This window comes from Bos javanicus, chromosome 28 (assembly GCF_032452875.1).
Source record: "Bos javanicus breed banteng chromosome 28, ARS-OSU_banteng_1.0, whole genome shotgun sequence".
NCBI lineage: Eukaryota > Metazoa > Chordata > Mammalia > Artiodactyla > Bovidae > Bos > Bos javanicus.
In genome coordinates, this window is record NC_083895.1 from 44,786,074 (window position 1) to 44,800,781 (window position 14,708).

The window sequence follows — 14,708 nt, forward strand, 5'->3', positions numbered from 1 at the left end:
GCTCTTCTTAGTGGAATGTGTTCATTTCCATATGTGATGATACAGAGCTCCCACTGAATTTAACACGGTGGGTCTGCAGGTGATTGAAGTTCGATTCAGTTCTGCAGAGGCCCAGAGGCCTCCTACTCCATTGCCCTCTCTCCATCACCTCTCAGATGCCCCACTCCCCACTCCCACCTGCTAGTCCCAGGGCCCCACCCATCTATATTTTAATAGCTCCTTGTGCAAATCAGGAAATCACTTTCCTTCCTCACAACACCATGTAACTATGTCCTACGGAAGACTGCCATGATAAAACATGATAGAATGCCTAGGATACTAATGATATGAAAGAGGTACTAACCGTATATTCTCCTGTTCTAAACCATGTCCTCTTTCTGCAAAGTTCTAGTGAGATCTTCTTCAAAAATTGCACAGCTTACTCACTACCTTGGAAACTTGGCAAGAAGGAGAGTATGAGGTGCAGGCACAGGCAGCAGAGAATAACTTCCTTTTTGTAAAGTCAGGATGTTTTCGCTTCTGGAAAATCATCACCTGCTCCTGACTTGGACCCTTTCCAGGAAACCACGAGAGGCACTCATAAGCCATCACGGTCTTTGGGAAAGTTACCATAGAGCTAAGTTCATGGACAAATATTTACTTTTTAAAGTTAACACACTGAGAGCTTTAAATAGTAAAGGCACTTCATTTTAAAAATATGGACTGGTTTTAGCATGCATGTTAATATAGTGTACTTGTGTAGCAATTTCTAGCGTCCAGAATCTTCCAAGTCATTATCCCATTATAAGAATTCTATGAGAGGTTAACTCACCTTTGTATAAATAGAGTCTGAGACTAAAGGGGATAAGAACCTCGACCAAGTTCACATGGCTGTACAGAGGGGCACAACTCACATTCAGATTGTGTTTAAAATATATAATTTAACATATATACATGGTCCATTACAAAGCCAAACAATTTCTGTAGTGTGCAGTAAAAACCCACCCAGAGTGCACTCACACACATCAAGTGTCCTTAACAACACAGCTGATAGCTTGGCCTGATCCAGAACGGTGAGGTCATGGATGTCATGTAGGTCCACAGAGCAACTTTCTCATAGACCTATTTGCCAGGCATCCCTGCATCTTTCCCACTCAAGTCCATTCGAATTAACACGCAAAGTTGAGTCAGCAAGGCAGGTTGTGATGGGCCAGCACAGGGGGAGGGTGTGAGGGGGTATCCAGGACACGTTTTTCCAGCCAGGCTTATACTTCCTACTCTCCTACCATTAGGGAAGCAGTCAAAAGACTTTGCTCGTACACGAATGGATGTTCAATTAGAGATAGTAAACTTGGCACACTTCCAAGAGGCCCCCTTCTTCTATTCTGCATTCAAAAGCACACCACCCTGCTCCTTTTGGAAAAGGGTAAGTGAGAACTTCTTGGAGAATAGTCTCTATCCAGGGATAAGCCCCCCTGCCAAAGGGCTGGAAGCACTTCAGAATGAACAATGTTCTACTTGCCCTGTGGCTGTGGACAATAATGGGTGGGGACATGGGCACTGGGGTATCCAGACAGTACACTGTCAGCTTAGACCTCAGACTGCCCCACAGTCTGTCTCTCTGCCCTTGAGTCAGCAGGGTCAGTGCATCTACTTAAAACAAGAGATGCTATCTTGAATGACTGCTTACAATAAGCACTTTATGCTGCTCTGGGTGCCCTGGCAATGTTATCTGATCCTTTGAAAACCAATTAGTACATCTTTACCATCTCACACTTGGGCCCATAATGGTATTTCCTCTAGCTATATACTATGAGCTTGATATCACAGATACAGGAAGGGTAGAAGATTAAAATTCAGATTAAAAAAAAAAGATAAAGAAGAAAAAAACATAAAGGGGTTTGGCTCAGCAGAAAATCCTCTTGAATGGTCTCAGAATCAGAGTCCTCACCCTTCAGGGCTCAGACCCAGAAAATCTTGTCCTGGGAGATTTACCCAAAGGGCCGCGGCCCCTGCTCTTCGCAGAAAGGAGCGTCATGCCTCTCTGAGGGCACCTGAAATGCCACTGGAAAGAGGCTCCCACCACACAGAAGGCACGAGTGAAAATACAAAAATAAGGACTTTGTATCCAAAGTTTCATAAATAACTGGAGTGGCAGATATTAAATAGGACGCAGGGTTACAGCTTGTTCTCCTCGAAGAGGATCTGCGCGTAGACCGTGCTGGTGGGGATGCCCTTGGCTGCCCGGTGGGGCTTGATCAGCTCCAGCTCAGCATAGGTCAAGTTCTCCTCCGCGATCTTAGGCTATAAGACAAAACACAACACAATTGGAGCCGACCACAGGAGCTCAGCATCACACATCCATTCATCAGGCATGTATTTTCATAGCACTTTGGGGATTCAAAGGGAAATAAATGGGCAAAAAATTTTAAGGCATATGTAAAACTTAAATAACCTAAAGCTACATCTTGTCATCTTATATAGAACACTATGTCCTGCAGTTAAACACCATATGGTTTAAGTTGTCATAGAACACTTACAAAAAATGATTAAACATGAGGCCACAAAATAAACTTTAATTCCAAAGTAAAAATAATGTAACTAACAGTCTCTGCTGGAAAGAATAAAACAGAGACAGAAACAAGAAGTCCTAGAAATTAACAACAAAACTAGAATGCTATCACCTAGAAATTTTAAGTGACTTAATCTATATAAAACTAAAATTTCAGCATATGATGAAAATAATGGCAAAGAAAATATTACATGCCAGAACCTAAAAATGTAGTACTTGGAGAAAAGTCATAACGTTAAATATTTATATTAAACAATATGGATGAAATGGATCAAACATCCAATTTAAGAAGTTAGAAAAAAAAATAAACAAAAGCAGAAGGAAGAACCAAAAAAAAATTAACACTAGACACATAAGTCAGAAGATAGGAAAACCATAGAATAAATAAAAATAGCCAAAAGTTTATGCTGAAAAAACACCAATGAAATAAACAAAAACTTAATCAAGATAGGAAGGGAAAAAGCATAAATGAATGGAATGCTGCTGCTGCTGCTGCTAATGAATGGAATGGGAAATGCAAAAACCTTGAAATTCAAGATAAAGTGAGTAATATTGTAGAATAATATAAATTATAAACACTAGCATGTGAATTGGAGAAGGCAATGGCACCCCACTTTAGTACTCTTGCCTGGAAAATCCCATGGACGGAGGAGCCTGGTAGGCTGCAGTCCATGGGGTCGCTAAGAGTCGGACACGACTGAACGACTTCACTTTCACTTTTCCCTTTCATGCATTGGAGAAGGAAATGGCACCCCACTCCAGTGCTCTTGCCTGGAGAATCCCAGGGACGGGGGAGCCTTGTGGGCTGCTGTCCATGGGGTCGCACAGAGTCGGACACGACTAAAGCGACTTAGCAGCAGCAGCAGCATGTGAATGTGCTAATTCCATCAAAGAAAAGAAAGAAAGAAAAGAAAGGGACAGAGGAAGAAAGGAAGAAGAGAAAAATACTGTCAAAAGCACCCGGCACAGGCAGTGTGATAAGAGAACTTCCAAAAGAAATCCCTTTGAGGAACAGATAACCCCAATATAATTAAGCTGGTTCGGAGCATTACAAGAAAGGAAAAACGTCACATACTTTAGAACAATCTCATTTATTAGTGTATAAGTAAGCATAAATCAGATTTACTCAACACAAAAAAAGCACACTAAAAGATGATCATGCTCAAATGGATCTTATTCTAGGAGTAGAATAAATGAAATAAATAAATGAATGGAATAAATGGTTCAGTATTAGAAAAATCTAATATAATTCATAACAGTAATACAGAGAAAAACCACATGGTTATCTCTATAGATACTGGAAAGGCATTTAAAATTTAAAATTTTTGTTAAAAATAATTCTTGATAATATAATACAGTCATAGATATTTTTTCCTACCATACTTAAGGAAAATTATTAAAATAAAGAATAATTTGTGATCCAACTCCAGTGACATTAAAAATATAAAGCTACTATAATTAAAACCCTGTGATACCAACAAATGAATAGACACCAATGGGATTGATGAAAACATGCATAAATTAACCCAAATATTATTTTTCAATAAATGGTGTTGGGATACTTGGGTAGCCAATTGAAAATAGTCATATTGTTCACATCTATCTTTACATTAGATAAATTCCAGATAAATTAAAAAATTTAAATTTTAACATGGAAAATAAACTCAAAAGTGCTAGAAGACTGTGTGAGGAAATTAAAAAAAATAATCTCAGCAATTATTTAAAAATTATTTTTAAAAATCTCACCAATTTAAAATATGTGTTTTAAAGTCTTACACAAAACCCAGGAGCAATAGAAAAATGACATGTAGATTTTCATGGGATATATTGCAGAATATTCTCTAAATAAAGTCAAAGGACAATTGAAAAAAATGAGGAAAATATTCACAACTCAGATCAAAGGGTCTTACAAGTGAGTAACAATAATGGCCAACAGTCCATTGGAAAAGTAAGCAAAGAACAAGAGACAGGATCAGAGACTCCACAGGAAGGGAAACCCAAAGTTCTCACACGTGTTAAGTGAGACTCCGCCTCCCCCAAAATAAGACCAGAATGACTTAAAACCACTTAGATGTCAGTTCTTATCTTTCAAGGCGACAAACTAAAAGTTTTCGAAAAGAAACAGCAAGAATCAAGTCCTCTTGTATATTGTTGGTGGAAATGTTATTGGTACAAGCGAAAAATGGAAACACTTCTGTGGGCATCAATAGGAGTCTGATGCATTCTTTTTCTTTTTTTAATATAAATTTATTTAATTGGAGGTTAATTACTTTACAATATTGTATTGGTTTTGCCATACATCAACATGAATCCGCCACAGGTGTACACGTGTTCCCCATCCTGAACCCCCCTCCCCCCTCCCTCCCCATACCATCCCTCTGGGTCGTCCCAGTGCACCAGCCCCGAGCATCTTGTATCCTGCATCGAACCCGGACTGGCAATTCATTTCTTATATGATATTATACATGTTTCAATGCCATTCTCCCAAATCATCCCACCCTCTCCCTCTCCCCCAGAGTCCAAAAGACTATTCTATACCTCTGTGTCTCCTTTGCTGTCTCGCATACAGGGTTATTGTTACCATCTTTCTAAATTCCATATATATGCATTAGTATACTGTATTGGTGTTTTTCTTTCTGGCTTACTTCACTCTGTATAATAGGCTCCAGTTTCATCCACCTCATCAGAACTAATTCAAATGTATTCTTTTTAATGGCTGAGTAATATTCCATTCTTAATGAAGTATTCAGCACAGTCTTTAAAAAGAATGATGAAGCCATCTGACTACTGTATGTTTTATCATTTGTGTAAATATGTGTGTATGGGAGTAAATACACATGTATATATTTTATGTGCTCAGAAAGCCCTTAGAACTCACCTGGAAATCAAGAACTTGGTCTTCAAGGTTCCTGCTGGGGAAGTAGACCGTGTGGTTGGAGAGAGACTCACCCTTTATGGTATATATTTGTTGAATCTTGTAGATGGCACATTATTTAAACAGCAGATTAATTAATTTTAATTCACAATTAGAAACATAAAAGTTGGCCACTGATTTATAGTTGTAAAAACACCTCACTTTTAAGCCTCTCTGCTTTTATTTTTTGGTTTTGATTGTGTTGTCATGGTTTTATTTTAATTTTTTGTGCTATACCTTGATTAACTCACCAAAATTCAGGACAAAAAAATCATATACATTCACATTAAGTTTCTTAAAATGTGTGCCAAAGGCAAAGCTCCTCCTTTCTTTTGAGATGAAGCATCACACTAAAGTACAGGGAGGAGAATGTAAAGAACTACTTACAGCCAGTACCTGCTAGCGAGGGGCACCAGCAGGCGACCTTCATAATCACCTGGCTCTGTTTAAATTCAGAGTCAAGGGCAGTTACGTGGGTCAGAGCCTCCTGCTTGTCCGTTTATACCAAAGATCTTCACCGTTCTTCTCAGTCATCCACATCTCACCAGCCAACAAAAACGCCATTTACCTCTTGCCTTTCGGTTTAGTTACATTTCACGTTATAATGATTCCGTTTAGAAATGTCATGTGTCCTCAAATAAGCACACAAAACCCAACTCATGTAACTTTTAGAACCAAGATTTATGAAATCATATTGTCCAGGTGTTTGATCACATTACTCTGAAACTGCATTGTTTCCTAGCGTAGATTATCTGTTTATTCTTAAGTTATTCCATTATGTTTGGATGTGAAAAATAACACTAGCTTTCTCAATACAGGTCACCAGGCTGGCTGGGCTGATGTGCTGTTTTCATACATTTTTATGATGTTCCTATAGTAAACATAATTTAATAAAGCCAAAGCTCACTAAATAAATAATTGCATCTAGAAAAGCAATAAAAACAAATAAAATTAGTACTTTCGTAAGTGGAAAGGTACTTCAATTACTGCCACAAGCAACAGCCCACCATAAAATGTGTCGAATCGTTTCCCTTATGCATATTTCTGGAATATAATAATTTGATTGAAGATACGAGGCGGCACACAAGAGGCTCTGAATTGTGAAGTGTATACAGTTTCCAACAGGAGATGCATAATATCAGTCCTTGGCACCTTTAAAGAACCTATTGTTTTTCTGGCATGCATCCTTGGCTATCCCCATCAACCACGTGCTTAATTACATTTCCCAGCTTGTTTAACTAGAAATAAATTTCTTACCGCCACTAAAAAGTGGAAAATGTAGACTTCTCACCAGTTTTCACTCAGCTACCTTTCTCTGCACTGATGCTTTAAGGGAAGGCTTAGGTGCATTAAGAAGCAGCTTAGAGAATAACATTGGCATATCAGTGAGAGTAGGTAAGACTCAGCTTCCCCGTTGGCTCAGGGGTAAGGAATCTGCCTGCCAATGCAGGAGATGCAGGTTTGATCCCTGGGTTGGAAAGATCTCCTGGAGAAGGAAATGGCAACCCACTCCAGTATTCTTGCCTGGAGAATCCCAAGGACAGAAAAGCCTGGTGGGCTGCAGTCCATGGGGTCACAGAGAATCCGACTTGACTTAGTGACTGGAACAACAGACAACAGCAACCACAGGGAAGACTACAGAGCTGGGAGCGAGACTGGGAGCCAGGAGCGCAAGGTCAAGGTTAGGGGCAGCTGCAGCCGCGCAGAGCCAGGGTGAGGGCCCGCCATAGGGCCCCACCTGCATTTCAGGTGGTGTCTTGCCGACACGAACGTGTTTAGATTTAAGATAAAGAAGCACTCCTGATGTGTAAGGCAATTCAGGAACTGGTGTGCAGTGAGTGGGTCTCTGAAAGTGGATCAAGACACACTGCAGCTAGTTCTCTGGCAGCTTCTGGCCCTCAAATGGCCCCCTTCAAGCCCCTGTCCTAGTCCTGGAGGTGCAGGAGGTACACGGGACATCAGCAGTCAAGAAAACAAACTGAAACACTCTTGAACTGGCTGTTCACAAGCACTCCGACAGCAGCTCTCGCCTGCACTTGAAAACATGAAGGAAAGTGTGAAGGCAGGACTTCTAGCTGCAGACACGGGCTTGACACCCGGGCCTGCTGTTGCCGCATTTCCCGGAAACAGGAGGGGGCTGGGGACCAACAGCCGGAAGTCCTGGTAGGGTCCTTTAGAAGAAGCCCCAGAACTTTCTAAACCTGTGAGAAGCAACAGCCCTTTTCCCAGGACTGTTTGGTTTTACTTTGTTTTCCCTTTCTCCAGGCCTGAAAGACTCAGCCCATTTCTCTTCGTATTCCTCCAACTGCGGCCCCGCGTTTGTGTCAGCTGCTTGCTGTCTTGTAGGTTCTAAACCCCTTTGTTTCATGTGTCTTTAATCTCACTTTTCATCCATTTCCTCCCAGTCATGAAGAACCCACCGCCCTGCTCTGGAGTGGAATTCTGTGAGCAAGAGGGGATGGAGGCTCAGATGCAGACACGCGTCAGTGCATCCGAGGAAGGCAGGAGTAACAGGAAATTTTCTCAGTTCAGTGAACCTGTTCATGGGGAGGAGGCGAGGAGAGTGGCCCCGACACCATCACCCGGTAGCTGCCTGCAGAGCATGGGAGCAGGGGCAAACTGCTCACTGGACAAAGGATGAAGAGACTTTATCATACATTTTTATTAATTTATTTATTTGCATATATACTTCTATCTTTCTAGCCATGCCCCTGAGCTATGCTCTCCAATGTGGGTGACACCTCCTGCCCCTCCACCCCACAGGTTCACCCAGCCATGGTGCACCCCCTGAGCTAGGATTAAAGATCTATTCTCACCTCCTACTATGTCTTCCAGGGACACCAAGAATTTTGTTTCACTTCTTAATTTAGAGACTTCCCTGGTGGTTCATATGGTAAAGCGTCTGCCTACAATGCAGGAGACCTGGGTTCAATCCCTGGGTTGGGAAGATCTCCTGGAGAAGGAAATAGCAACCCACTCCAGTATTCTTGCCTGGAGAATCCCAGGAACGGGGGAGCCTGGTGGGCTGCCGTCTATGGGGTCGCACAGAGTTGGACACAACTGAATCGACTTAGCAGCAGCAGCAGCAGCAGCAGCAGCAGCCAGTATTCTTGCCTGGAAAATCCCATGGACAGAGGAGCCTGGAAGGCCACAGTGCAAGGCATCACAAAAAGTCGAACACGACTGAGTGGCTTCACTTTCTTTCTTAATTTAATTTTCTTAAAAGACATGTAGTAAAAGTGACTTTCTAACGGGTCATTGCAGGCATCCAAACACAAGAACAGGTTTCTGGGCCCACTGCCCCCACAGGACTCAGGACAGTCCCATCACATGCCTTCAGGTTATCTCTGCAGTCCCGTCCTCCCTCTAACAAGACCCTCAGGCAACCCTGACCTGTGTTCTGTCGCTGAGGCCTTCTCTCCTAAAGCGTGTCATGTGAAAGGCATCGGCATGTAACCCTGTGTGGTCGGCATTTTTCTCTCAGAATAGTTCCCTCATGTGTTGGCCAGCTTGCTGCATGCGTCAACAGTTTGCTCCTTTGGATCACTAAGTATTCCACGGGGGGTCACGTGCCACACTTTGCTTATCCATTCACCTGCTGAAGGACATTTGGGTCATTCTAAGTTTTTGGTGATTATGCACGGAGTTGCTATAAATATTCATTGCAGGTTTGTGTGGGAGATTTTCGTTACTCTAGGGTAAACACCCAGGAATGGGGCTGCTGGGTTGTATGGAAAGAATGTTTAACTTCAAAAGAAGCTGCCAAGCTCTCCATTCGGAGTCCACACCATTCGAACCTCCCCCAGCAATACTGAGAGTGTTCACTGCTCTGCACACATGATGGCACTTGGTACTGTCCGTACTTTTTATTTTAGCCATTCAAGTAGATGCTAGTGGTCCAGTAATTACCTTCTCACTGTCCTCAGGGGTCTCAGCAATTCCAGACTTGCACTCAAATTCTCACTGATGCTGTGCCCAATTAAATTCCCACACTGTACGACATCCCCTCAGAAGAACTGGGAAAGGATGATCACACAGACCAGGTTTCAAATACAGTGATGGAATCTTCTGGACTCCAGGTGTAACAAAGTGAGTCTACAAGCATCAGAGTTTGAAATGCCATGTCTCCCATCCCCTGTCTTTCCTTTCTGCCAGTGGTGAGAGGCTGCTACAGCAGATGACAGCCTCCAGGCTGGATCTCCCACTTCTCATTTAAGCTTTAAACTTACCCTCAGCTTTAGAGTGATGATTATGGAACATATGTCAATGGGGAAGGATTTACTGGCTAAAGCTAACACCAGAAAAGTCAGCTTCATAGAATTCAGAAGTCGTGTACCTCCTGGAAACACACCTCACTTCAAGCTCCTCATTGGAAATTTCTGAGTGCTTCAATTTGTAGGTATGTTTTTTAGGAATCAAGCCAAGAAATAACTTTCCTACCAGGAGAGAGAGAGGTTTAACAATCTATGCAGACTCCTGCAAAACAACACCTTTTCATAGAGATCACAGATGGATGTGCAAGTTGAATTAAGTTGCAGGAATAAAAGAAAAATGCAATTGCAGCCACTGCAAATTCTCCAATGTCAGAAGTTCAATTGGGTAATACCATTATTGCAGCAACAGATCAATAACTAGGACATGCGATGTTTATGCTAACGTCACCTTAGAGCTTAAAAATGTGATTGCAGTTCTACCGAGTTGCACGATCAGGAATCTATTTACCCAAGAGAGAATTACATATTATCCATATTATCGAGGGCAGACTTCCTCTTCCCCTTTTGAGATAAGTGCTCATTTTTTATTCAACAGAGGAGTACCTGGTAAAACAAACACTCCCCTCCTAACATCCATACATGTGCAACTATGGCCTCTCGGTGGGGGGAGGTGCTGTACATTCGGAGAAACTCTATTTGATGGAAAGTCTTTAGTGGAAACTTGTAGGTCCCAACTCCTGAAATGTCCTGTAAGAATCAACTTCCCTTGGAAATGAACTTGACTTAATTTTGAGTTCCACGGGTCTGTCAAATGGCTTATTTATTTATAGTTAAGCATATTATGGAAGGAAAAAGTAGAGTTCCCTGGTGTGCACATTAAATGAAAATAAAGGCTCAAAATGAACAAAATAAACACATTTCCAAGACAGATAAGTTAAATGATAGTACAAAGGATGCAATCCAGAAGTGACTTTGAGAGGCGACAGACAGAGGGGTTTGAGAAGTGGTCCTTCTGAGACAGAAGTCAGGAACTGTTAACTCATCTTCATTAACTCACTCACTCCTCACATATCAGTCCTGTGAGGTGGGGCCAGTGGTCATGGCCACTTCACAGAGGGGCAAACAGTCTTTAAAAGGCAGGCTCATGGCTCCAGGTCCTGCAGCCATTGCTAGGCAGAGTCCTGCCTGGAATCCACCCTCTGCTTAGGAGCAGTCCCCTGACCTTACACGTGCAGGGTCAGCAGCAGCGACTAAGACTCCGATGCGGACGCACCGCACCCAGGTGAGCCAGCCAGGCAGACAGCAGATCTTAAAATCCCAAAGGGGAAGAGTGACCTTCCAAGACAACAGGGAAGTTTTACTGGTACGAATCTCTGGAGGGCGTGTTTTCAGAACAGGCCTGCACTGCTCAGTGGGCAGGCAAGCTCCAGATAAAGGGGAAACGGGGCCAGGAGACCTGCCCACCCCCACCCCCATGCGAATCCCAGGCCTGGCTTGGTGTGGGGGTCAGAGGCTCTGAGGGCAGATGCGTGAGGCTGACACCGATTGGAGGACGACGGATGAGGAGGGGAATCTCGTTGGAATCCCTTCAGGCGACGCCTTGTCTCTCTCCACAGTCTTACCCCCAAAGGACTCCTAGCCCCCAAGAAAGGAGCAAGTGTGCCTCTGACCAGCCCGAGAAGAAGAGGAAAAGGGTACAGGCTCTGCTTTGACCAGGCAGCATGTGGGGTGGCAACAGACTCTTGATTAGAGGTGCCCACTGAACAGGTAGAAATATGCAAGCCAATATGCAGGAAGGACTAGGGATAGGACTGAAAAATCCAGGGGAGTTTTCCAAGGCACCCTGCAGCTAGAGCCACGTGCCAGGGCTAAACTCACCGTCTCCTTGGAGCTGAGGTCAGTGGCACATTGGGACCTCTGGCTGTGGCAGCATAACTCGCAGCAGCATCCTCCTCAGCTGGGGCTGGGATCCAGCTGCACTCCCACACCCAGCAGGCAGCTGTGACCGCAGACGTCGGTGCACCTTGACAATCTGAACTAGAGAACAGGACTCTGCACTACTGTGTGTGGGGACAGAGGTGCTCTCTGAGCCCCACTCCCTTTGCTCCAGCCATCTATAAGCCTTGCAGAGTTCTACTCACACCCGGCTTCCCCTCCTCATGGTTACCCAGTGACTAACGGTCGATACCCAGTGTTATCTAGGACTCTGGAAGGATTAGAAAGCCTCTGTAACTCAGCAAAGAAGCCGGGGATGGAGATAAAGGTTTCAAGGTCTTATCCAGGTGTGTTGGCACCTTGGGTTGGATGAAGTCATTGAGAAACCATGAGCAGAGCAAATTCACATCATGCTCCTGAGTCTAGAGAATTCAAAGGATGTTTAGCAAAGTGCATTCCCTGAATGACTCTGACATGATGGAAAGTCACATGCCCCTGGCTAATTGCTCTGAGGACAGGCAGAGGTGACTGGCTTTAGAGGGTGACGAAGCCCTGCCCTGAAACGCCCGAGGCTTACGAGTCATCAGACGGATGGATATCTCTAGATTTCACCAACATATGTTTTGGAAGCTAAAATGTAATTATGGACAGTGCTCTTGGGAGGGTCCTGATAACGACACCTCTCACAGCGTCACAGTGAGAGCTCCATGATCCAATAGAGTCGCTCATTTTCTCTTCCCCATGGACCGCAGATGAATGTTTTCCCAGCTGTCTTCCCAAAGTACTTTTCCCGGCAGTATTGTTCAAGAGAACGCTTATGCTTTGAATAAGAGAGTGTTTGGTTACCTACTTCCATATAGAAGTCCACTTTAAAAATCTTCACTCTTGAATCTCAATCTTCTAATCAACTTCAATCTTTAACACTTAGATTCATGGGTTTGAGCAAGGGTCTGCCTGGCGGTAAGAGCATGGACTCTCGGAGACTGACTTATTTACTGTCTGTGTGACCTCGGGTAAGTTGCTTAACCTTTCTGTACCTGTTTGTCTGTAAAGTGGGACCCATACTAGTAACTATCCCACAGGGCTAGTTTGAGGATTAGATGCATTAATAAATGTAACGTACTCAGAAAATTACCCAGCAGCTAAACAGCAAATGCCACACAAGTGCTCAGTTATTCTTATGACTATAATTTTTATCACAGAAATGAACAAGTGTTGCTTTAACAATTGGTCCCTTTGAAATATTTAGAAGCAGAGAAAAGAAGACAGTCAGAGATTATTTGGAAAACATCCTGTACCAGATACTGCTGGGTGCCACTGGAGCTCAGACAATTGCCCAGAAAAAAATCAGGAAACTTTTAAATAGTGCGACAGATAGTTGTTCTAAAAGGATAAGCTGAATCCTGCCATTCCCTGCTCTGCACAAAATTCCCCGTTGTTTCTCTTCACACTTGGAATAAAATCCAGGGTCCTTTTCAAGATCCTCATCCTTCAGATCTTGCCCTGGGACTCGTCTGTCCCCAGCTCACATCCTGTGTCCCCCGTGCTGACCAGTGCTCCGGCCATGCTGGTCTCCTCGTGTTTGTTGGACACACCGGGACAGCACTTCCTGTGTGGGGCCTTTGCCTGGGCTATGCTCTCTGCTTGGACTGTTCTTTCCCCACATGGCAGTGCGGCTTGCTCCCTCACTTTATCAGGTCTTCGCTCCAAGGCAGCCCCACCGCATCAAACACGTCCCTGCTTGGCTCCCTACCCCGCTCTCTTGCTCTGCAGAGCGCATATCACCCCTTGGCACTAAAAAGCTCTGTACATTTGGTGAGCTTCTGTCTTCTCACACTGGGATGCAACGACAGCACCTCGTGTTCACTGGTGCACCAATAGCTCTTGCATAACGTCCTCTTACTGCCACCCTCATTTCACAGGGAAGGGCAAGCTTGGGGCCAAGAGCTAGCAAGCGCCAAAGCCAGGGCAAGGACCAGCCTCTCACCGGATCACTCAGCTCAGTGGGAGCAGGGGCTCTGCCAAATGTACCACTGCACCCAGTGATATGCAGGGAAGTTGCTGAGCAACTGATCCCCCACGAAGAAAATTCATTCCTAGCATTTGCTGACTTACATATGTAAATCCTCCCACAGTGGCTGATTTCAAGATGCCAGAGAGATTTCCTCTCTCTAGTAGACAGGAGTGGGCTGGAGCATGCCGCTGCAACTTACCTCCTAGAAAAATAGCCGACCTACTGCTACCTGGCACATGGGAGCTACTCGATGTTGTATCGGTAAGCACTGGGGTAGCGCCTGCATGGGCACATGCCATCAAAGTGAAGTGTGTTATCACTACTATCAAAACCACCGTTATCACCACCTTCATCACACCTGCAACAATACCATCACCAACACGAGCATTATGTCACAGACACAATGCCCAAGGCACAAAGCAAGCACGGAGCACAAATATAGAACAGCAGTAGGTATGCCAGTTTATTGGTTGGGTTTATATGTAATGCGGGCAACGGGCACCTATGACTGAATTCACAGTTTGCATCCATCATCTTTCTGTGCATGCTCTATAAGCTTAATTCACAGGGCTGTGTCTTATTGCCGCACATGTGCTTATTAGAATTTATCAATTCAGCTTTAGGGAATTATAATAATAGTGAGCACTGAACGTGGCTAGGGAAACAAAACCCCCTACATATACCATGAGTTTGTCACTAACTGAGCTTCACGTAGAAATTTTCTTCCTGACGTTCTGGGTGCCTAGCTTGATGTTACAGATATTACAGGTTGATGATGCTTTATTACTCTCTTTTTTTCCCCCCCAAAATGGTACTTCATTTCTCGTATTCTCTATTTGAGATTGAAAAAGTCTTCTAATAACAACTCTGAAGTGCTCTGCATTCAAAACTGAAGTTTTCAATGAAGTAGGCTTTTTTAAAAAAAATCAAATATACAAATGATATTGCTCCATGAGATTACAAAAATAAAACAGAATGAAGGAGTTTAAAAAAAAATTCCTGGCAGTGCAACGATCCCAACAATGAAGTGCCCATTAAAGGCAGCAAATTAGCTGAGCTGAGATGGAAAGCGAGCTGCCT

The 14,708-nt window shown here is 43.6% G+C and overlaps 1 protein-coding gene across 3 annotated transcripts in view; it reads right to left on the reverse strand.

Moving 5' to 3' along the window:
• Positions 1-900: 900 nt before the first annotated feature.
• VSTM4 (V-set and transmembrane domain containing 4) overlaps positions 901-14,708 on the reverse strand; it is an 87,398-nt gene continuing 73,590 nt past the window's right edge. For 2 of the 3 annotated variants that reach the window (XM_061405656.1, XM_061405654.1), the window contains one exon: positions 4,301-11,711. In XM_061405656.1, coding sequence (XP_061261640.1) covers positions 11,577-11,711 — 135 coding nt within the window. In that variant the 3' untranslated portion in view covers positions 4,301-11,576. Of the gene's footprint in view, positions 2,284-4,300; positions 11,712-14,708 lie in introns of those variants that run through there. The other variant, XM_061405655.1, reaches the window with a different exon arrangement.